The sequence below is a fragment of the Ambystoma mexicanum genome, chromosome 4p, assembly GCF_040938575.1.
Source record: "Ambystoma mexicanum isolate Mex_15411 chromosome 4p, UKY_AmexF1_1, whole genome shotgun sequence".
Taxonomy (NCBI): Eukaryota; Metazoa; Chordata; class Amphibia; order Caudata; family Ambystomatidae; genus Ambystoma; species Ambystoma mexicanum.
In genome coordinates this window covers 1,272,929,776-1,272,954,610 of record NC_090927.1, presented here as the reverse complement: position 1 = coordinate 1,272,954,610, position 24,835 = coordinate 1,272,929,776, and the positions used below count along the sequence as shown (strand labels likewise).

Genomic DNA, 24,835 nt, shown 5'->3' with positions numbered 1-24,835 from the left:
AGTGGGCATACTGGGCGAGCTTGGGAGTCTCTAATCAGTGTGTGTGTGTGTGTGCATCAGTGCCAGCAACAGCTGAGAAGCATCTGCCTCACTCCCCGGCCAGCACATGGTCACTGGTAAGAGCTCCTTATTGGGGTAGAGGATCATATGTAAAAAGAGCTCTCCACATGCACGGGAGCTAGCAGGCTGCATGGCCTAGAGCCCAGACTGGACCTGTTCTTTTCAAGAGAAACTTGCACTGTCCCTGCCTATGCTGTGCAAGTTGTCTGTTGGGGGAGCTTGCCCTGTTTCTGACCATGCTGCAATCATACTAGTTTATAAGAAAAACTTTGACTGGCATTGCACATGCTGTACCTGTACCAATGTGTGAAGGAAGCTTGCACTGATCCTGTTGTGCTATAAACCTACCAAACATTTTCTGCAAACGGTTGCTTTACTCCTGCATATTTGTGAGGGAAACGTACACTTGCCTTGAAATACTGTGCCATTACCTGTTTCATGGTACTTCCTCTGCCACTGACAATGTTGTATCTGTTTGTGAGAGAAGCTTGCTTGACCCTATCCATGTTTTCCATGTATCCATTTGTTAAGGAAACATGTAATATCCTGGGAGGATAACTTAGCGGCAACGTTCGCGCCTTGGAAGCAAGACGACATGAAGCAACACAGGTTTGATCCTCAGGATCGTGCTTAGAAACCTCTGGGTGTTTAACCGCATTATAAATAAGCAACTCAGACAAAAAAAAAACAATGACGCAACTAATATAAACAAACAATTCCTGTAACAGTGCCTCGATGCCCACGGGCTGTGTGAGCGCTTTAAAAATGCAAACTAAATAAATAAAAAATAAATAATAGACTTGTCCATGGTCTATGTGCACCCACTTGTGAGAGAAACACGCACTGACCCTTTCCCGTTATACCTGTATTTGTTTATGAGAGGTGCTTGCATTGACATTTGTGTGAGGCAACTTCCACTTGACCATGCTGTACAAGAATGATTTTGAGGAAAGCTTGCAATAGGCTGGTCTATGTTGTACCTTTTTGATGAACACGTGTGCTGGTCCTTTCAACCCTATGCCTGTTATGTTCATGAGAGAAATGTGTGGTCCTATTGATACAGTAACTGCAAGTGCTGTGTTTGAAGAAAGATTGTACATTTGGAAACTTTACAGAGCTGCCGTCTAGACTGTGACCTATGGTGCCTGCCTTGCAATTTGGACCTGCTGTTTCACATCCCATGCTGTACCTGTTTGCTGTGTGATAGTAACTTGCTGTGTTGCTGACCGTGATGTATCTGCCCAGTTTGCAATTAAAGCTTTCAATGCTGCACCATGTGGTTCCTGCTCTTTGTGTGAGAGTCACTTGCTCTGATAGCCATGTTGTACCTTTTCTGTATGTCATGGAAGGTTCAACTTTGGCATATGTTGTCTTTTCTGTGTGTGAATAAAGTTTGGACTGCACCTATTTAGTACATTCATGAAAAACAATTAAAGATTGCAAATCGAGTAGTGCCTGGGGTAACTTTTCTGGGCAGTTTGTGAGTAAGTGGACCTTTCAAAGAACATTGGGCAAGTAAAATTGGTTAAAACCCCCAGCTGCACAGCGCACCAAACACTCTATTTAGAAAACCTAGCAGAAGCAAAGCGTTCACCACATCTTCACTCCATACTACGGTAGCCTGGCTTGGAGGGAAAGTAACTGCCACATTTTCTTTATCCAGCCCTAAAGGCAGCCCATTGGCTGTAATCAGCTTGATCAGAGAATTTTCACTAGGTGGATTCTCTGAAACAGCAGATGGTGCTTTGGGTAGTGTACCACCTGCTTGTGGATGGCATTTACTAACTCACTACTGTTCTCTCCATCTCTGAATCGACAAAGAAATTATTTCCACTCGCCTGGAAATGCAGTCAAGTAAAGAGTATTTCTCTAACATTCCTGATACCTGGAAGGAAGTTGTGAGGGAGCTTACAGTGGTTTTTCAAATCTACTGTCAGCCACAACTATCCTCCCACTTTCACCAACTCCAGCAGCAGTTTCTGATGCTTCCTTGAGTGGAGGCATAATGGATGCAGGGATGAGGCAGATATACGGCAAGTAAAGCCGCTGGTAATTCCACCTTCAAATTGCAGTTGCTCCCAGAGAGTCAGTGGGATTAGTGGAGGGAAGCAATAGCCACCATCCAACAACCTTTACATAGACACCTTCTATCTGTTATTACAGTGGCTCACAATAGTCGGCAAACTGCCTCACAGTGGCACTCACATGTGTGTATGTGTGTATGTGGGTGGCGGGCGAGTGAAGTTTGGGAAGGTGATGTAGGCACATCATTATTTTGAATTCCACTGACATCATCCATTTTTAGTGATTCTGCCTATTTGTATTGCTAATCCTTCCTGATGTGGTCATCGTTTCTAATCCAGCCTGTATATTATATGTATATATATATGTGTGTGTGTACGAGAGTGATTTAATTGTTCTATGTTTTGAAGTGATCTAAACCATGATTGAGAAACTACTGCTTTTGCACGTGGCAGGCAAGACATGCATGTGAAGTGATGAAGATACATCTGGGATGAGGTGATTGCAAGGTTTGCAAAAATCCTTGCACCGGCCCTGAGTACATACACCCAGTACTGGTTCCAGCATCCCCAACATAGGAAAGACAAACATTTACTGTTATGCTGAGCAGTAAATAAAGTATAGCATGACCAAGGTGCTGGTGGCTACCAATTTAATTCCCTGTGCCTGATAAATATCAACACCAGCTCCTGCTTGAGGAGTACTGCAGTTTAACAGTCACAACGTAAAATCGAATTCATCACTGTTACAAGTGAGCCCTTAGCACTGCATGCCCATTTAGAAATGGTTACCCTTTTAAGGTAAAATTGACAATTTGACTGACCAAGTAGGCAAAACCTAAGGGTTCCTATATTACTTGCTACTTACCATCCCATACACTTTATTCCAGGGCCCTACTCAAGTTCTTGCTCCTCCCTCCCCAGCCCCTCACTTCTGCTCTTTTTTTTCCTGTCCATCATCACTCGAATTGTCTTCCCCTGCTATCAAAAATATCACCACGGTGTGTGCATTCAAATATGCCATAAAAGTCTGTCTTCTTTCCCTGGAAGGGATAACTGCGCCAAAGCCATGTCATCATCTCTCCCCTTTGACCTCTGTCCTCCATTCATTGCATGTACAACTAATTGACACACTTGTGTATAGGAGCGTTATAAATGCCATATCATATCATATCATATTTCTGCAAAGCCTGTGTGTAGGTATGTATGTAGTTATGTTTGCATAATTTCATTGTCTATCAGTAGTGTTCCCATTTCATGTCCCAGTTTGTCCATTGCTTTCATCACATTGCACTTCCTTCACACTACTCCTGCTTCCCGTTCATAAAGCACTCAGCAGAGGGATTGCTCCAATTATTACTGCGTGATGTTATGTGTTGTTTTTGTTTGAAATGCTATGCCCTGGTTCAAGACCATTCACATGGATGCTCTGGAATAAAAGCTCATCATGTTGATCTCCACATCCAACCTCTTGGAGAATGTAAATGGCCAGCTCAATACATTCGACCACTCTCTAACAGAAAATGCTGATATGCCTACTCCACTGAAACCTCTGAGCAACACACATGCATTTTCCACAGCTTCCAAGCCACAGAAATCCATTAACAACTAGCACCCTATGGGCAAACAAGATATGTTGTGGTGAAAATACCAGCATCAAGAATAATTCCTCACCCTGGGACCTCTAGTTCAGCATGCAGAACATTCCTCACCACAGCCCAAGAAAACTAGAACAACAACCATTATGTAAGCATCCAACAAGAACAAGATGATCTTTCCGGTCATGAGACACTGCACCAACCCTCTGTCCGAGCCTGCAATACCCCAATAAACGGATGAATGCAATGCCCGCCCCAAATCCGTCAAAGTCAAGAGGGCCAAAGCAACACATTTCAGTCCCAAATGTCCACAGGCATCCCACTCATACCAGCTCACAACATATCAATATGTTCAGAATTCTGGTGCATTGCTCTACATGTTCTGACCATCACTGCTGCAGCTCTCAAACACACCACCTAAAAAGATGACATCCTCCCCTCATCCATTCTGAAGGTCATTACATGTAAACTGCTGCTTCACAACATAATCATTGCATCTGCCACACAGGGCACCTTCCCAGATGGACAATTGTCAGGAAAGACCCAAACTCCTGCTGGAAAAACCCAAAACCTACTTGGATGCCCTGGCCATCTTTCACCAAATCACACATCACCGCTTGCTCAAAAGATAGTTGCCATTCATTTGAATGAAAGGATCACTATGCAGAATCTCCAACAGGACCACCAATCAGGATACTGTGCAAGATTCAGCACAGAGATCTACACAATCCAAGTTCTAGATTATCTTGACCACCTCCTGGACAAAGGGTCACTTACCTAACCTATTCAACTTAACTGCTGCCTTTAATACCATTACATATGAACCTCACATCAATGCCCATGCCACATGCATGCACATAGACCAAACATTCCTTTAGTGGTCGTCCTCCTACCTTGCCAACAGAGCCCAAGTTATCTAGAGGGGCCCCAATAGAACCCAGTGATGTCCAGTAACATCAAGAGTAGAATAAGATGCCCCCCTGTAAATCTGTGTCCTCTTCATGAAACCTCTGGGGGAACTCCTCACCAAAACTGACATCAAGATGCTCCAATACACAGATGACACTGAGCTTTACCTACAGCTCAATTGCATCAATGACATCCGTCAAATCAAGCACTGCTTCCCCCTCAGCCAAGCATGAATGTCAAACCCTACCCGAAGCTCAACCCAACAGGGTCCAAATGAATTCTCCTAGAAACATGCCCAAGTCCAGAAGTGTTTGAGGGACATGAAGATGGATGGATTCACACCTCATCTCTCACCCAGTGCAAAATCACTCAGCTTTATCATTGAATGTGACCACTCATTCAAAACCATGAAAATCCAAACAGCATAGAAACACCTTACACTCCTCCGCTAAGTCAAATCTTTAAGCCCCGACCCGTGCTTCACAACAATTGTCCGACCCTGCTCATCTCCCACCCGAATGGTGACAGGAATACTAGATGACACGGAGGGCCCTCTGAATGCTGCGCAACCTGCTGCAGTAGCCCTCACCGATGGATGAAGGAAATGCAACATTATCCACAACCTCAAGGAGCTGTAATGGCTTTGAAACATATTTGAAAATGCATCATGTTCAAGCCTGAGTCACCCACAAGGAATTCACAAACACAACACCACTCTAGCGGGCTGAGAAATGTACCTTCTCAGTAGGCAAAACGCCAAGAGAGGCACAATATTACCATACTTGAAAGATCTGTAATAAGGACAAATTACTTCGCTCGGGCCGATAACTAACGGAATTATCACCATATTCACATCAGTTTGTTTGCTTGCTATATAAAATGGTTTCCCTCTTCACACAATTGTTTCTCCTGATTTGATGGTGGTATAGTTCTGAACTGTTATATGCCACTCCCTTCTTCTTGCCAATAACTTGAGACACATAATATGTCCCAGGATGCATTTTATTTTTAACTCAGCATATTTTCCTAAATGGCATATTTATGAACCTCTTCTTTTCCTGTTCAGCTGATATTTCTCAATGTGCCCCAGTTGTCAAGCCACATGGCAGGGGTCCTAATGGTTTCTGCACATTGCACACATTGCGCAAATTCGCTTGCTCAATATTCTACACTGCAGGCTCCTCGTGGGGCTGGATTTGTCATTTTCGCCTTAAATGTGCACACACGACAAATTGAGAGATGCACGGATTAATGCACTAAGGGCTTGAACAGAAAAACAGTTCCCAAAATGTAGCGCAACTTCCCTTCATTTTCATAACTGTCAAGTTCCTTAATGCAAAAAATGTAAAAGGAGTATTCCTACAAAAACAGTAACAGAACATGCTATTCCAAACATTGCAGGATCCTGCGGGGGGGGGGGGGGGATGTGGTGGAAAGTAATGACAGCAGACAATTATGGCGTGAGTGGCCGCATAGCCTACAATGCACGCTACACACCATGTATGCAGCGGCTATAGGGGATTTTAATTCTCAGCAAACCCTTTCCACCACCCAGATCCCCAAACTGTGACCGAAGAACACACCATCATTTTAAAAGTTGTTGCTTTAATTTTAAAGAAACTCGTGGTCGTCGTTCACGTTTATCCCCAAATTGTGTGGAATACGTGGCCACGCGTTCAGCCCATTTCATTTCTTTGCACGCTTGACGTGCTCGAGGCTGCGCTCACATTTCTAATCTTTCATAAAGTGCCTTTTGGTGAGAGCGGGAAGGCGCCCGTTCCAGGGGAAGAAGTCGTCTTGTACTCGTATATCATTTTGAGAGTGTGAGGAGGTGTCATGACAACGGCTTTATTGTTGCGCACTAACCTTCCGCAGGCATCAAGGCAAGCTATACAAATTACAAACATGGTGTTTTCTTGCTCGTTTGTGCACTTGACAAGATCAGTTTATGATTACAAATAAAAAAAACACAATTAAATTATACAAAAGTTCCGTTATTTCTTTTTTGTTTTTTAGGACGTTACAGTGGCATGTTAGAATAGGTTCATACAAATCCTAAAAGTCCACCTTTTAACGGCATAACTGTCATAATCTATCATGTTGGCTGTTGGTGTGTGCGCATTAAGATTGTCATAGCTTAAAAGGACCGCACTCCGGATGCAAACACAGTACTTCTTCAAGACTCGACACGTGCAACGAGTTACGCAAATCAACCTTTCTATCTCCGTCTGTGTGTCAGTCTTCCTGCGACACTGCAATGTGCGTGCACACTGCAGGCGAAAAGGGATAGCCAGGGTCCAGTTACTACCATTTCCATCAAGGCCAAGGAAACGCTGATTATTTGAGTCCCCTAGAGGTGGGATTAAGAACGGAAACCCAAACCATACAGTCCCTAACAGTGTTCATAGTAATTCCAGCACTTTGGACAGATTCATTTTTTCTGGAAGGCTGCCAGGATTCCTCGCAGGAATGGCTTTCGGGCAGCATATGTTATCTTGATGTTCACAGGTTCTCACTGTATGGCATTTCACTATCTCTACTTGGAAACCGATGTGCATGCATTGTTCGGATTATGTAACAGGTTTGAACACATGTTTAACAAATTTAGAAATCACACTAAGAAGCTGAACAAAAATCTATTTGAGTGAATAACAATTGTGAGCAATCAGGTGACAATTCCATGAAATTAATTTTCATTTTTTAAATGTTTTGTAAGCAAAATTTACAAAAATTCCTGATATAATCACTCACCATTGATAATTATTTTTTTAAGAAATAGAAGCTCAAACATCCCACTAATAGCGATAGAGTTAAAACAAACATCTTTTCAATTTGCTGTGAATCTTCACTTTTTGCGTTTTCACATTTTTATATTTTTTGAGTATTGTAATGAACTTTTGCGTAGATTTGAGAAGTTACAATTCAAAACTTGTAACCTTTTAAAGTGTTATCAAAATCGTGACATTTTCTAAAATGGAGAAAAAAAAACAATACATATGGTCGATATAGCAAACATGAATTAGCCTTAACGACCTGCACAGTGACACAGCGTGACATACCCGGAAGATGTTTATGGTCGGGGAAGGGAACCCATAAGATGTTAGTGGTGTACTGGTATGGGTCGGGTTATTTTATTTGATCCTGGAGCTGGTGGGAAGGTGACCTGGTCTGCCCCTCAGAGAGACCAATGAACCTCTGGAATAACGCATTGTGTTCCATATTAGGATAAAGGGGGGCGGGGGGCTACTGATATAGGGCTCACATCTACAAGCAGTGGAGCAGGCGTATCAGTCTGTAACCCTTCGAGTGAATATGTGAGTGTGTGCCAAGTATTGGCAGGAAAAGCGTCTTCTATCCTTGATCAGCTAGACCTATCCTTGGAGCTTGTGGTCTATTCTGTTATTCTGTGCTATGCCAACCATCATGTTCGTGGATACCACTCCACGTGATCAGTTGCGAAAAAGGAGGCAAGGCAAGTGGAGACTAAGCCACAGATATCTGTTTCAGTTCTCTCTCTTGTATCTACACTCAATACTGTAACCCTTTTTGTGCTGTACCCCGTCCCATTGCAATTATTGTTTGTTTGCTTAACGGGAATCACATTACAGACGAGTAACCGGGCTGTCCTTAGGTATGTCTATCCCTACAGTTGTGAAGCTCCCACTCTCATGTGTTTTCCCCCTGAGAAGGCGAACGGTGCCCTGGTTGCATTACTGTAATGTGTCCTCCAACTAAAGAGTCGGGTGATCAACTTTGAAAGACTCCCTTGGTTGCTATTCCATAGAGGTTATATCCCCTTAGGGTTGCAGGGTACCTGATTGTACCAGCCTGGCCAGGACAGATCACTTAATTATAAGTCATTACTATTGTATTGAAGATGAAACTAAGGGTGGCAGGGAAACATACTGCTGTGCATTTGAATCCAACACAACAATGTTTCTAAAAGCTGTGTGTCCCTGTTATGCCATCACTCATGTGCAATACGGTATTACGATCCTCCAGGCCGGGAGAATAGCTCAGGGGAAATGCGTTTGACTTGGAAGCAAGACAATGCAGAGTAAAACCTGTTTGAATACCGGAAATAGGAGCTATAAAAGATTAATTGATGTTCTCCTGCGACTTCTCCAGTGATGTGAACAAGGAAGGAAACAGAACCTAGAGGGAGGTGTCGAGGGTGGAGGCATCCTAGTTTTATTTTGTTGTCTTTGTGTTTCGGATGCCAGCTTGTCAACTCCATGTACCTCTGGTCAATCTGGACTGCAAAACATGCATCTATAATGTTTGTGTGATCATTGTTTTAATTGTACCCAATTGAATTGATATTAACCCTTTGTGTAACACAGACCCTAAATACATGTAAAAGTGAGGTATTGCGTTCCCTTTGCGGTATACGTATAGGTCCTACATTTTAATGCAGAAAAGACAATTCCGTTCCTCAACAAGCCCCACTGGACTCTTCTTGCTGCAGAGAAGAATATGTCCTTTAAGCACAGTATCTCAGCTGGATAATCTCAAATAAAGGGGTGGAACTCCTGGAATCTTGGGGATCTGATATTTTAAAGTTATTTGTTCAAAGTGAAGCACCTTTTGGTTGTAAATCTCAGATCTTCTGCTCTGTAAAAATGTATCAAAACTTTTTATAAATATAGCCAAATAAATGTATGTAGGGCCCAACTCTAGATAAGCTTTATAGACCTAGGCTGAGGACTGTCCCGGGAGTTATACGGCATGTCGACGGAGTTAAAGGCCCAAGCGCAGTGTGGACATACATTTTGATGTCATGATTCAACCACACTGTTTGCTGTCTCTTTGTCCATGTGAACATTGTGAGTATGTGAGTATGTCCTATGGCTGTCATGTCACATATCTTCCCAGCTACTTTCCGTCCTCTGCACTTGCCTCGGCTCACCCTCCGCCACTAGAAGTTGCACTTACACTTCATAGAACTTCATAGCACTTCACCTGCTGCTCTCCTGAGCATCGCAGCACCTATCTCACACCCTCTCCCCTTTGCTCCACTTGCACATTCTGAACACTCGCAAGGCATAGTAGGTTCATCCTCCCCTCCCCACTGCATCTTTTGGTTTGTATTTAATTAATTATCGTTGTTGTAATTACATTGTCTTTTATCCCCTGTCCCCTCCGTGTTGCCCTTTGGGCACTTGGAAACTGTATTTGCTTCCTGTATAAGCACCTAACAAGTGACCAATAAATACATGTGGGTTTGTGCACACTCTGTGGGTCATGTTGTTACTATGCTGTTTGTTGGGGGACATGTGTGCACACTTCATGTGCTTGTGATGTTTAGTATGTTTCACCATGTTCTATGAACGTATGTGGTGAATTGTAGATGTGGGAAGTTGACATGTTTTGGGAGTCAGGTGTTTCACATCTTTTCATATGCGTTTGTTGCTTGTCTACTTCTGTGCTTTGCAATATAGGCATGTTGCCTAATTGTGTACTTGTTGTGTGTGGGTGTTTCATGTATGCTGTGGTTGACATGGCACTTCATTTGTGACTATGTTCTTGGGTGTTGGATAATACTGTGGGTTGTTTGTGGTTGGCATGGTGGCATGACTTTGACTTTGACATGGCCATGTGTTTCACATGTAGGGGTGGGACCATCAGACGGCTAGAGGTGTCAAGGGATGGTTGTCTGATGTCATTCCTTGTGTAGGGGCTCTTCATATTTGGTGTAAGTGTGTCAGTGTTGGTTGAGTGACGTTTTGATTGTGCCTAATGATGTCAATGTGGGAAGCATTTGGTGATGTTTCATGATGGTGTTTGGGTTCTCAATGGAGATGGGTATTCATTTCTTCATGTGTCTTTTCACATGTGCCACAAGGTTTCAGTGTTTGTTGTATCTGGTGACAGCACGTTCACCTCTACCCATTCACTACTCGAGGTTCAGGTTATTCTACGCTCTGTTCCTTTCTGGTCCACTGATGTTTTGGTGCCCTTTGGCACTTACTTGTCAATATGGATGTGCTCACACTTCATTCACAGGTATGGCTCAGTGACATTGAGGATGTTGAGGAGGGACATGGCCTCACTTTGGTTCACTAGGCTACGCACATCATATGTGCACTATGTCACATGGACATCGAGTGAACAAATCTACCTGCTGTAATAATATGGTTGGCTGTTGATGTGTAGTTGAGTGTGATCCAACAGGGAGCTAACAAAGAGGTACGGTCCTGGACTCACTGGCACTGTTCCCATGTGTTCACTTTGGAGGTGGATGTCTGGCAGGTGTACTTCATGGAGGACTCAGGACAGAAGGGTTGGTGCTCCATACTGTACTGGGACAAGGGCACACTTTTGGGGGCTGCTTTGGATCTGGGGTTTGGGGCACACGTCAGTGGGGGGACTGGGACAAGGGGGGAATAGTGGGTGCTGCCTTGGGTCTGAGCGTTGGGGCACAGGTCGGTGGGGGGACGGGGACAAGGGCAGAATAGTGGCTGCTGCCTTGGTCTGAGGGTTGGGCCACAGGTCAGTGGGGGTACTGGGATGAGAGCAGAATTCTGGGTGCCACCTAGGACTCGGGGTTGGAGCACAGGTCAGTGGGGGGACTGGGACAAAGGAAGAATTTTGGGTGCCGCCTTGGGTTTGAGGGTTGGGGCACAGGTCAGTGGGTGAACTGGGATGAGGGCAGATTTGTGGGCGCCGCTTTGGGATCGGGTGGGGCACAGGTATGTGGGGGACTGGGATGAGGGCAGACTTGCGGGTGCTGCCTTAAATTAGGGGGCCGCAGCGCAGTTTAGTCTGGGTTTGTGGGTGCTGCTTTGTTAGGGGGCAGGGCGCAGTTCAGTGGAGGTGCCAGGACAAGAACTTGTCAGTCGCATGAGTGGAGTGGGAGTAATGGTGATTGCTGGTAAGTAATCCTTGATTACATTTTTCCATGGGTGCAGCACAAAGGTTGTTTGACACTGCTATGTTCTGCCTGTGATTGGGGCATATTGAGGGTGTCCTGGGCACTACTAGTTATTCTTTGAGCTCCAGTGTTCTGTGCACGTTTCATTCCATGAATTGACTCCCTACACTATTATTTCCATCCAAGCAATGCTCTTTCGCATGCTGTAAATTAGGCCCTATGTGATAGACTTTACTTTACAACAACAACCGTTCCAATGTCATTCAAATAAATGGGATATGCGTTGTTTGGCTCTTCGTGAAAGAACCATTTTCTTGCAGGTGGGCATGGCCTCACTTGCTCCTAGGGAGGGTGTATTTGAATTGATCAAATGGACACACGATTCTCCCTGTTTGACAAGTAATGCCTGTAGGTGTGACTGGAAGCGGGCTATCAATACATTCGTGCTCATCAGGAAGATTAGGGTCTAATGTATGCAAATGTTTGCCCGCGTTTATGTCTGACTATGCGATACATTCAATATAAATATGGAAACCTAGCATTTTTCGAAACACTGCATATAACTCAATTTGCTCAACCATGTTTTTCATCCTAGATATGAACAGCCAAAGTGCGAAACCAGTGCCCGAGCTCATCCAAGCAAAACAAAAGACTTGTACAAAGGGCGCCAGCTACAAGGTCGGTCTACTGCATTTGATATTGGTACAGCACATTTGTGTCAACGCCAAGCTGTGTGCGCAAGCTTAGCTTGCAGATCTACTCAGTGAGGAATTTGGCTGTGTGCAGGGAATTTAACCCTGGAATATGTTGAAAGTCAGCAAACAAGATATCTTTTTATTGGACAAGCTTACAAATGTTTCCTTGATGATCCAGTATGGGTTTTCCATGCACAATCCCTTCTTGGGGTTACACCTGTGAAACTCTCAGAAGCTACCAGAAAAAAACGTGTTAAGTGTTTCCAATAAAACACTATCATCTGCTACTAGTTTGCAGGTCTTTCTTCATGTGGTTTTAGCCCCAATGGCAAAGTTCCTGGCAAACATCTCTAAAACATGGACCCATGATGGACCTTATTTTTCTTTTAGGATTTTAGTATGTACAATTGACATTTTAGCTCAGGGTGAGCATAGTGAATGCCTACTTGTTCAGGTTCCTTCCAGTACAGCAGAAACTGTATGTGATTTGTGGCATACGTCTTTGTTTCCGTGCTCATGGGTTTATCACCTCTAAAAAAACCGAGCCATTTAGACAAGCATTAATCTTTAAAAAAAAGAGTTATAACATATAACAATAATAATAATTTGCATTTATATAGCGCTGCAAAACCCTCAGGCATCTGAGCGCTGCTTATTATTATCCATAGCGTGTGGTGCTCATTTATCGACCTCGGAAGGACGAAAGGCTGAGTTTGGCCCTGCTGGGATTCAAACCTGTGTCGACATGCTCTGCACGGATGTCAAAGTGAGCATGTTACGCGCTGTGCTATCTGACCAGCTCAATAAATACTTACTTAAATACAAGGGGCTGGATTGTAGAAAAATCATGGGGCAAAAACCATTTTGATCCATGCTGGATGCATGGATGGTGAATGTCCAGGATGAGCTTGGCCCCTGATGGATGCATGGATGGTGAATATTAAGGATGATCCTGGCCCCTGATGGATGCATGGATGGTGATTATTCAGGATGATCCTGGCCCCTGATGGATGCATGGATGGTGAATATTAAGGATGATCCTGGCCCCTGATGGATGCATTGATGGGGAATATTCAGGATGATCTTGGCCGATGATGGATGCATGGATGGTTAATATTCAGGATAATCCAGGCCGCTGCTAGATGCATTGATGGTGAAATTTCAGGATGATCTTGGCCGATGATGGATGCATAGACGGTTAATTTCCAGGATGATCTGAGATCCATAACTGCTTTACATTGCTTTCATGAACAGTCTAGCATTTCCTGTGATGCTAAGCAACACGTGACATCTATATTGCAAACGAACTATTATTTATCAAGGGACTCGGCTGAGGTGACTAAATTGATTGATTGCCCACAAGCACCTCGTCATCAGTGGCACTTATCAAATGGAATCACAGTTTGTTTTGATGACAAAAAGCCTTGCCGACTCTTTAATCTGCTCCACCTAGCAACAGTTCTGAGTTCATATTGAAACTTGGATATCGATACTTTTTTGATTTTCCTGCCAAGTCTATACAACCAGAAGCAAACGATTATACCAGTATTAAGAGATGTAGCATTCAGCAGTATAGACCAGCATTGCTGATCCAAGTTTCAAACATGCTAGGCTAACGGGCCCTTCATATATATCTGGGCAGAGCATGTTGTTTAGCACCTTAAGTGCCAGGTTATTATGCAGGTCTATGCAAAAAGGATGGGAATTCTCGTCCTTGGCACTAATTGTTTGCAAAAGCAAACATTAATGGCTAAACAATTGATTTTTTCCGTGTTTTATTGTTTTGCATTGTTTGATTATCAAAACGTATTCTATGACATTAACTGTCTTATGATTTTGGTGTCAGAGGCTCTGCCTATGTGGTAATATTATTTATGACTGAAACATATAATTTGCGCTTACCCAATTAGAATAGCGCTAGTTCACATGGGATTTCACATTTAGGCAGATTTCTGGGCAATCTGCCCCTTACTTGTGTTAATCTTGCAGCTATTTAAAAAACAAATCTCTGTTACTATTAGCCAAAGCAAATAGGTGAATAACTTATGTTGGGATTTAGTTGCAATCTTATTAATTACAACTTCCATTTATTTTAATATTACTCCCAAAAACTGGAGAAAGGATAGTTAGTGAGTAGCATGAATAAGCAGTTTCACGAATGCTTTCCAAATCTGTGGCAAAAGGCCCACAGAAAGAACAAGTAACTGAAGCCACCAAACCTATGTATCAGAGGGATCTCACGTTAATTTCTATACTTCCTTTATCCCTGCACTTTAGAACAAACAAGGCAACCTGGCTACATATGATGTACCATATATCTCCATAACTGCACATGCTTGTTTTGTTTTTAATTCGTGGGAGAGCACTGCTGATGATGAAATGAGGCCAAATGTTGACAAAAATGATCATGTTACTAATTAAGTGACATTAAGCTTACACGTTTTACCACAAGTCCTAAACTATACCTCTGAGACAAAGATCTTGTATTTTGTTACTCTTTCTTGTCTTGCAAATTAACCCACATCCCCTCACACCTCATCAAAGAGCTCATTGGGACACAACTATGGCTGCGCATCTGCAAGATCTTAAATCTTGCAGAGTTAGGTACCTACAATTTCCTCTATGTGAGTCTTCATCCACAGATGGCTATGTGTAGTGCACTTGCTGCAGGCAGCATGTTTATGAATGATTCTAATAGAGAGTCAGCCTGATCTGTCCCTTGGGTGCCACTACCGGTAACCTCTTGGTGAATGGAATACTGAGTTAAACAGCAGTTAATTCTGTAGTGCAGGAGTGAGTGGGACACATATATTACCATACATATACTCATGAACGTTCAGACGTGGATCATATCTAATTGGATGATCGAATGGTGGCTGGAATCCACTACTAATACACTCCTGAAAGACTAGGAAGATGCCCTTGAAAGTGTGAATGTGGCAGAACCCACAGTTTGTGTGGCTTTCATATGTATAAAGTGATGTGTTAGATATATTCCCTGCCACTTTCCTTTTCCCATGGGTTAGGTTAGACACCAGTAGGTTTTATACTGCGCCAGGCAAACATCATATTCTGAAAAGTTATGCATTATGTATTGGACATCGGACCAGCTGTGCAATCAAACCAGACACAATAATAGCCACCACACATCGTCACCTTTCTGCACTTAGGCATTTTTATGTTCATTTATCAGAGAAAAATGCACATGAAGACAATCAAACCTCAAAACTGATACAGTGGGGAGCGGAGAAACTTTGGAAACAAGTTTTGGCAATGAATACATGAAAACTAAAAGATAAAAACAAAAAACACTTTGTACTTTTAGTTCAGCACATCCCTTAGACACAAGCTAGTACTTTGACTATGACTGCATTATAAATATAGCTTCAATCCTCATTTACTCCTTGCCCTTTAGCTAAGGTTGGGTTAGCATGAAATTAGATATAATGGACTCTCCTGCATAGCAGAGCAACCCCAATAACAAATTTTGATGTAGGCAATTTCCTGTATCTCTGGGTATCTTAGAAACAAACGGAATAATGCCTTCTGGGTACGTTTGACACCATGCCAGATTACCCCTGCAAGAGATTCCAGCTAATTTTGTCCATTGTCATACTCAATGTGTGTCACTTGAGACTTTGGTGAACCCAGCAGTTCAGACCTGTCTGCAGTCTGGGCTCCACTCGGCGGCAGCCCCCACCTTCCAGCAGACAGAATATATGGGACAAAAGTCTTTGCAGAACCACACTTACAGTATCGAGATCCCTCACTAGCAGCTGCCATCAGATATCATCTTTGGTCACAGTCCCCAGTTCAAGGTTCCAGTAAGATTTGTCCTGAAGTCTTATCCTTGAGCAACACAGCTACCAAATGAGACAGCCCTGTGTTCTCACTTGATGGAATCAGCAGTGGCAGCTAAGCTCAATGTTCACGCCCCTTCCAGGCCCAGTGAATTTGTTTACTTGTAACACTTCCAAAATTCAAGAAACAAGTTCTCTGGGCCCTGCTCAGATTTTTTCCAAGCCCAGCCCCAGGTAAGATCCATTCTAAAAAGCCCTATATAGAATACTAGGTCCACAAGCCATGCAGAAAGGCCCAATGCAAAAATCACCTCCTTACAGCTGATAGCCCATTATAAACCCTTCACCAGAACCATCCCTTTCTCGTATATCTCATATGTATCCTGAACATTTTTACCAACCTTTCTAATGATGTCAGCAGTTACCTCATTCAAACTCCAGCCCCTTTCTTGTGCCAATCCTAACTTCAACACATGACAGAGCCTTTGAGAATCTTCCAGCCCTTCCTTAGTTCACCAATGTCCCCTGGTTTTTGACAAGCTGTATCCCCGCCCATTGTTTCTTCCTATACTCGGAAAATAAATGAAATATCCCATTTCTCTCTTCCTGCGCTCCTGTATGAACAATGACCATGTTTATTTTCCAAGGCCTCATCATCTTGTTACTTTGCGCATTTTGCTTTGCAAAATAGGCTGTTCATTCTTTAATTTCTGCTTCTATTTTCTGAACTGAGCCTTCCCAAGCAAAGCTGTTTTGTCCATTCACATGACGTGATGTTAGTATGTTTATGGCCTACACCACACAAATCTAACCCCCTTGGTTTACCCTCAATCCTACATATTAGTACTAATATACTAAATCACACACAGCACGTGCTGCATTGTTAGCATATATTGAAACCATGTGAATCGCATCAAGCCTTTTTACAAATTCTGTAACGCTTATGAAGTAGCCACCAAAAGGAGAATTGTGGGAAATCTCTGCCAGATAACATACTTCCAAGGCCTCCTGTGATGGCTACTCTCTGTCTGGGTTTGTGAACATCACTTTTCTTCACATTGACCATAGAGAGACCTTACGCAGTGCTCACTTTCAGTGACGTACAAGGCACCAGCTCAAAGTATTATTGCTTCCTGTGAGTCCTGCTGTGGGCCTGGCACAGACCTGCATGAAGCATAGTATTCATGAGCTGTGTCAGCCAGCACTGCCTACTTCCTGAAAACACTAAAGACTGAACGGCACTGAACAGAAGTGAGTTATCTCTGACCTCTTGTGATCCAGAAGAATCACTTGCATCAATCACCTTTGAGTCATCAAATGTATCATGCATAGTTCTCAACTCACCTTCAATGTCTACCAGGTCGTGTTTGAGTTGCAGTAAGTCACCCATGCTAGCTCAGTGAGGAACTGCAATTAGCTAATTCATGCAAGAAAGTTTGTGTTGCTTCATTATTCCCACTACACTTTTTGTGAAACTTGAACATATAAAGTATATTTCTATATTGAGTGTGCCCCTTCCAGCTTCCTGGGTGACAATGCACTGCACTCTACCTGTTTTAGTTCTATGGCTAACATTTGAGCTACCGAGACTGATTGACCACAGGTTCAACTAGGTGAGCAATGGATAATATGCGGGACACCCAAGTAGTATTTGCTCTCATACTCAACACAACTCAGAAAACCACATAAAAGCACCATCAAACTGAAAGATTGTACAACCTTTAATAAAACATGTTATTGTTCATAATCAAAACAGGCAGTATTTATTCATTTTCAATTAGGCACAAAGAAATAAAATAAAAAACATGTCTTTTTTTATCATCATGACATGATAAAGACAAGGCCAGTGGTGTTGCCAGACCTCTCTCTTTTCCCAGCAGCGTAGGCTGTTACTTCCCTCATAGAATGCAGTATCAGGTGAATTCCTTTATTAAGTAATTTGATTATCTGTTTATTTATTTAATTAATGTTTAACACAATGACCATGTCTGCGTTTCTCAGCCTTGTGGATGTCATTTGGGTTTAAGGAAAGTGTCTGAAAGGAACATGTCCATGGGGTTGTTCCCTTTGCCATTGTTTTTCTTTTTTAGCTTGAATGATTCTGTTCAAATGTTTAGCTTAAGAGTCCTATAGAAAGAACACAATTTGCAGTGAAAGATATCTGCCAAAGTGATGCAAACCTTTCCAACAGATTTCAGCATCAAAAGGACTCACGTGCTCTAATCATAATACTGTTCCAAGACCTAATTTTATTTCTACTTTCCCAATCCCAGCTTTTTCAAAAGAGAAACTGATCGGCGTAGTACAGTGCATAATTAAAATAGTGTGCAAATGCAGTAAATTACAATCTGAACGAATTATGGCACTCTGCTAGGATCAAAACTGTGAAGGAAAGGAAGGCACAAAAGACTCCAAAATGTTAGGGTAGAGAACAGTATGCAGATAGAAAAATGCAATGCATGTAAACCTCTTGCAGATGGCAGCCCTTAAAGTGGGGCAATTGGCCCTTTGGGTATAGCACCAACGATGGAGCATTGAGAAGTTCAGGCACTGAAAAGGCGTTTGTTCAAGTAAATCAATAAAAAAGGGGCTAAATATCCAGCTGTAGTTCAGCCTTTTACCCCTCTGAATCACTGCAACCCCTGATTCACAGATGTGACTTGTAGCATATAGGCGACATAGCCTCCACTTCATGCATACCCAAACATTGGGTGCACCCCCAAACCGTATGTATGCAACAATTTACTGATGTCACATTTGTGGGGAACTAGGGTCAGCACCCTACCCAGATGACATTGTTGGGAGGTGTGCCAAACATGGGGTACCTCTTAATGACCCTGATCTCCCATGTGCTGCAACATTCAAAGCTATTCTAAGTGATCAGGTACACTTCAGATAGGCACTAATTCCGGATTGGAATAATTATGCAGTCTGTACTTTTTGACTTAGTTCAAAATATATATTTTGTTTGTTTTGCGTTCTAGATGTCATAAAACATCATTACAATACAGATTTTTTGTGGAACATAATTATGATATCCCTGCACTCGTACTGAATAATCGAATGAACACTTCTCAACCTTTTGATAACACATTTTGACATGAGTGTTGACAAATAACTGTGATTGAACAGATTCACAAATTGACACTATTGACAAATTGCACAGGACAAAAAGACAATAGTCCCTCTTTAGGCTGACTGAGTGTAGTTTCTTTGGGGGAGTTTTGGGAAAATTTATTTGGTCTCCTATCCCATCCAAATAATGAGATGTGTACTGTCTGAGAAACTAGATGTTGCCTATTTTCAAATGTTTGTGGACATTGACAAAAAGATGTTCAACACCATGTGTTTCGGCCTTCCTGGGCTGTTTAGGGTTATGCTCAGTCCAAGAATGCCACAGCCTTCATCAGGACGAAGAAAACTAAGACGTCTCTCATGAGTATCTTCCAGTGTTCTAAAGCCTAGACGAGATGTAAATGAGTCTCAAATATCAATGTGTCTAAAATGTATATCCGAATAATTTAAAAATGCTACTTACTAGACATATTTTCATTTTACAAATACACCTAACATGTATTGCATGCCACTTCATTTAATAAAGGCACTATACCTCCTGTGATTGGCTCTAAATTGTTACAAGCACTTCATGTATTTATTTATTGCAATGCATCAAGCAGAAGGCCAAAGCAAATGGTGCACACGTCTTTTTAAAGTTAGTGTTGAAAAAGGAGTCATTGTGAAGGTGGGCGGTTAGTATGAAAGTAAACGTGGAAGCTGTTTTTTATTGCAATGGCAATCATAATGTTCTTAGTCAATTCATATTGCCTTCGAATGTAGTTTGGATTTGAAAGAATGCATTGGCATTAAGTTAAATATCCCCAGCTTTGACAAAACAAACTCTATCAGGAATGCAATGCCCACGGTAAAAGGGAAGGACATGTTTGAAGCCATATATTTGTGAAGGTATTGGTACGCATGGAACATGTATTGCGTACGCTTTATCTCAAGGTATACTAATGCAACGTGATCACAATTTGGTCCATTTTGTGTCTTTCATTATTAGGTCTTGAGGTCATTCTTGGTTGAAAATGGACCATTTTCTAAAAGCCTATTTATTTATTTATTTATTCCTTTGTATAGCGCACCAAACCCAGAGTTATCTAGGCGCTTATTCTTAAAAGATTGGTTACAGTGCTTATGGTTACAGGCAAAGGAATAATTACATCACAGAGAGAAGTAAAATTAAGGTAGTTACAAGAGTTAGGTGACAGGCAGGAACAAAGAGAAGGTAATTGCATAACACAATTGCAATGGAGTTCAGGTGGGCACAGTGGAGTAGCCTAGCCCCATGTTGCAAGGTGGCTACGTCACAGGGTGCAGTAAAGTCCAGGTGGGCACATTCATGCAGCCTAACCCCATATTGAAAGGTGGCTGCGACACAAAGATGCAGTAAAGTCAAATCAGAGGAGCACATTTGATGAGTCTAACCCCATTTTTCAGGGTGACTGTGACTCAAAGATGCAGTAAAGACAAATCAGATGGGCGCATTTTTGGAGCCTACCCCAAGTTGCAGGACGGCTGCGGCACAAAGATGCAGTAAAGTCAAATTCGATGGGCACATTCGTGGAGCCTAACCCCATATTGCAGGGTGGCTGCGGCACAAAGATGCAGTAAATACAAGTGGGCACAGGGGGGAAAACTTGATACAGAGTTCAGGCACACAGGCACATACATACCGCAGCGGGGACAGACAGGCTAAATTCGACTTTTAAACAGGGTAGGTGAGATGCAGCACACTAGACAGGCTAAATTCGAAATTTAAACAGGGTAGGTGAGATGCAGCACACCAGACAGGCTAAATTCGAAATTTAAACAGGGCAGGTGAAATGCAGCACACTGGACAGGCTAAATTCGATTTTTAAACAGGGCAGCATGCACACATTGAATAGACACATTCTGCCACACACTGACACATTCAGTTACTGGCAGGACTAGATCAGATGAGGATCAGATGAGAGGTAGCCAGACCCAGTGCAGGTGGAAGGATTTGGGTAGCTAGTAAAAGGAGCTGGCCATCTGGAAAGTGTACAGAGATTAATTTCTCACCGTAAGCCCAGGGAGCAAGAAGGTTTCCTCGGCTTCCATGTGTGTGGGGGGTGTTGGAGAAGATCCCCAAAGACCCTACAGACCCGGTCAGTCGGAAGACAGGGAGCAGACAGGGGCCTTCGTTGCGGGTCTTAGGTGTCTCGGGCCGACTCCTGCCTCCCATTTGCTGGGATTGGTAGAAGAGCACCAGCCAACCAATTGGGAGGGGGAGCAGGCTCAGCGGGCAACAGAGGTCTGAGACATCACTGCAAGGTGGCCATCTTTGCAGGGCCCAGATGCCCTGGGCAAGCAAAGTATGCAAGGTGGCAGCAGCAGCACACAGGCCAAATCAGGGTAGAAGTGGCATTCCTCGGAGGTCAATTCGAATTAAAAATGCAAACATTATTTATGCATTTAATCCAATCCCAATTTCACTGAGATTTGCACAGCAGAAAACACCCCACAGAAATGCTAACTTGGTGTAGAGGGGACTAAGGGAGCTCTCAGGCAGCAGGATGTAAGGGTGTAGCGGGAGCTCCACAGCAGGTCTTCAGGCAGGGCTGCAGCAGTTAGTGAAAATGTGCAATTTTGTAAATGCACAACTGATTTACAAAATTGCAAAGATATTGGTAGGAATCTGAGATGTTTTTGGTGACGGGACGGTGACCTTTTTCACTTAATTCGGCATGAACACTGATGTAGGCTGGCAACTGGTTCTGGACTTTATACTTTGGCAAAATGGAATTGACCCATAAGGATCTTTTTGCTCACTTTATAGGGGTTTTGCACAGGTGACATGGGCTCTTAATAACAATTGTCTGAGGCATGCTCACGTGGGTGAGCGGACCTAGCACTGACCCAGGTATTTTGTCAGATACTATTGTTGACTGTGTGTCATAGGTATGACACACATTCGAATGCTATGCTCTTTCTATTGATGTTTTTCTTGTCCTTTTTCCCCTTCCTTTCCTTTTCTTTGTTCATTTGTTTCCTGTGGTTATACAATTATTGTCAAAAACATTTGGAATGAGGTTATAAATGCACATCTATGAATATATATATTGCATTCATTGCTGAACCATTCAAGCATGAATTAATGTTGTCCAATGGCATGCTAGTTGGTGTATATATGGTTCTTCTTTTTTCTGTTTAACATGAACACGGAGGGTCAAAGCACGTTGGCTGTGTTTCTCAGAACATTGTATATGGACATAGTACCCGCAACATGTATGCTTCGCCAAACAAATCAGTTGCAAGTCAGCACAGTGTGACAGCATCTGTCTAACTCTGCATCTTGATGAGGCAGGTCATGCTACATTCAAATCATACTTCAAAAGAGCATAACGTTTTTGTCAGTGGACCACAAGCATCTAGTTAGGTCCCGTTTAATTTACTTACAATGTATTCTAAGGGTAAAAGATTCCTTGGCTGCTATGAGTTAGTGAGAAAACAATTAAATATAGGGTTGCGGGGATAACCACCCTGCAGGCATCAAAGAGGCCACATTATTTTATTAAAATCCTGAATCACAATATAACATGAATAACATCCGTTTTTCTCTAAGAATTCATATCAAATTGCATAGCTTTCCAATCACTGGGATAATATATGGAATACATTGCCCCCACCACATGTTACAAGGATATTGCAAGTCATTTGGAAGTTTTGAGGCAAATGAAGGAATGACAGCCATTTTCCTTTACTAAAGTAACGGTTCACAGCAGTGACTTTCAAGACCCTTCCTGTGTACTGTTAGTGAATTGTTTGCTTTTAATGCATGACCATGCACCACGCCAGGCCTTTATTACTGGACTCTTGCTTAAACTAATTTAAGAGATCTTCCAGGTGTGAATATACATGATCAACCTGTAATCATGTTGAATTTAAACAATACTAAAATGCACTTTTCAGTGGTTTGCCAAAAAAATGGTTTACAAAGTTTTATAAAATGCCTCTAAAAACGGCTTTTGCTTTTTAACAAATGATAGAATGCAGGTACAGTTTTGCGATGCTGTGTTAAACTCCAGCACTGCAAAACATAAATACCACCATAACCAGTTCCTTAGCAATGGATGGCTGTAACATGCCATCGAGATTTCATTTAGAAGAAAGGAATTTCAAAAGCTAGTTGCGTCTTTAATTCCGTGTTGCAGTCGAAGCTAGAATTCTGCTCAGCGCTGGCTGAACCAGCAGGCATGATGATGTCACAACTTACTGGAATAACTGATTGCAGTTATCGTAGTGATGTAATGTTCTAATTAGAAAATGCAGCCTTACTACTCATGCACTCCTGGAGAGGGAGGCAAATGAATCACACATCACACATGGTCATTGCTCAATCCATGGTCTGTAGAGCTAGGCCGGGGCCCGTGCATGCTATTGTCAGAGGGAGCTTGAGCTCTACATCATGTGTGTGGTGTGTGACATGTGACACACGATGTATAGTATTCCTGCTCTTGCCCACGGATGCATCACAAACCCAAAGAGTCGTGAACTGCAGGCAGAGTGGCGGTGCACACAGTAATGATCTTACACAGCTCGCACCCTGGTGACACGCTTCCTGCGCACCTTGCCCCCATCTTGTTGGTTTGTAACTGTGTTTGGGTATGGTTTGACAAGTTAATACGCTGTTGCCTGATACCTGTAATAAATGCTGTTGACCATTAGGTGCTTATAAAGGTAGTTGAGGTCATTGTATTGTGGATTGTGCCGTGTGCTGAACGTACTTTCATACTTGGCTTTGAGTGTATGCTGCAGGGTACACCTCATACCTCATGTAATCTATCATTTACATCTATATACATTTATAGTGTGCCTCAAACGAGTGTACTCTAAGCATTGTGAGGGACCAATAGTCAATAGGCACATCTGTTCCCTTGTTGGCAGTGACACAGGGTAGGCTGTGCTGTGCTGTAATGATTTGTAATTCTCTTATTGTAACTCTACCTTGACGTCATATCATTTATATTGTTTAGTTATTTTGTATTTATTTTTTATTGTGCAATTAGTTTAATTCATTAAAACTTTAAGCACATTTCATATAAGAAATAGTTTAGTTATTGTGGGGTTATCTGGGGCAGTACAAAGAGGAAGACAGCTTTATGGTTGTTGACATTGCTGGTGGGTAAGACAAAGAACGAGTCCTCCTCCACAATGCGCAGGTTGTGAAGAAAATTCCAGGTGATCATGGTATGAAGGGTAGGATGAAGAATGAGTTTGAGAAAGTGCTACTGAATAGGAATTCGACATCTTCAGATCCTAAGGAATTAAATCCCAAGGGCAGTTTGGCTGTGTTCCAAGTTGAGATGGCCAATGGTATTGTACTGATGGTCAGAAACAATGGATAAGGAATGCTCAATGTTTCATAATAGATTTAGCTATGGCTATTTGGTGAATCAAGACAATAAAGAAAAATCAATGGTGGGCCAGGTCTAAGAACAAGGATGTATCTGCTACACATCAGCAGAAAATCGGCTGTTCTCAGATACTTTTGTGGAGATTATAGGAGAGCCTCACCATATGGTTGGCATGGACCGTTTGGGTTTGGTGGCGGTCGTTGTAAGAGGATTCAATTCAACACTACAGCTAAGTCAATGCCTAGTCTGGGATACTGAATGGAAACCCTTATTGATATATCTTTATGTCCAGTTCATGAGTTCTGGATGACTACCCCTATATAACACCCCTCTCTTGGAATCCCCCTGACCCCACTGAGCCAAGAAGTAGTTCTGTTTTGCAAGTTAAAAAGGTTTATTTGAGAATTTAAACAATATATATATATATATATATATAT

The 24,835-nt window shown here is 42.5% G+C and overlaps 1 protein-coding gene across 3 annotated transcripts in view; it reads left to right on the top strand.

Moving 5' to 3' along the window:
- The window catches only part of SMOC2 (SPARC related modular calcium binding 2), an 884,027-nt gene that overhangs the window by 674,633 nt on the left and 184,559 nt on the right, over positions 1 to 24,835 (top strand). For all 3 annotated transcript variants that reach the window (XM_069606961.1, XM_069606960.1, XM_069606962.1), the window contains exon 9: positions 12,058 to 12,140. In XM_069606961.1, coding sequence (XP_069463062.1) covers positions 12,058 to 12,140 — 83 coding nt within the window. The remainder of the gene's footprint in view (positions 1 to 12,057; positions 12,141 to 24,835) is intronic.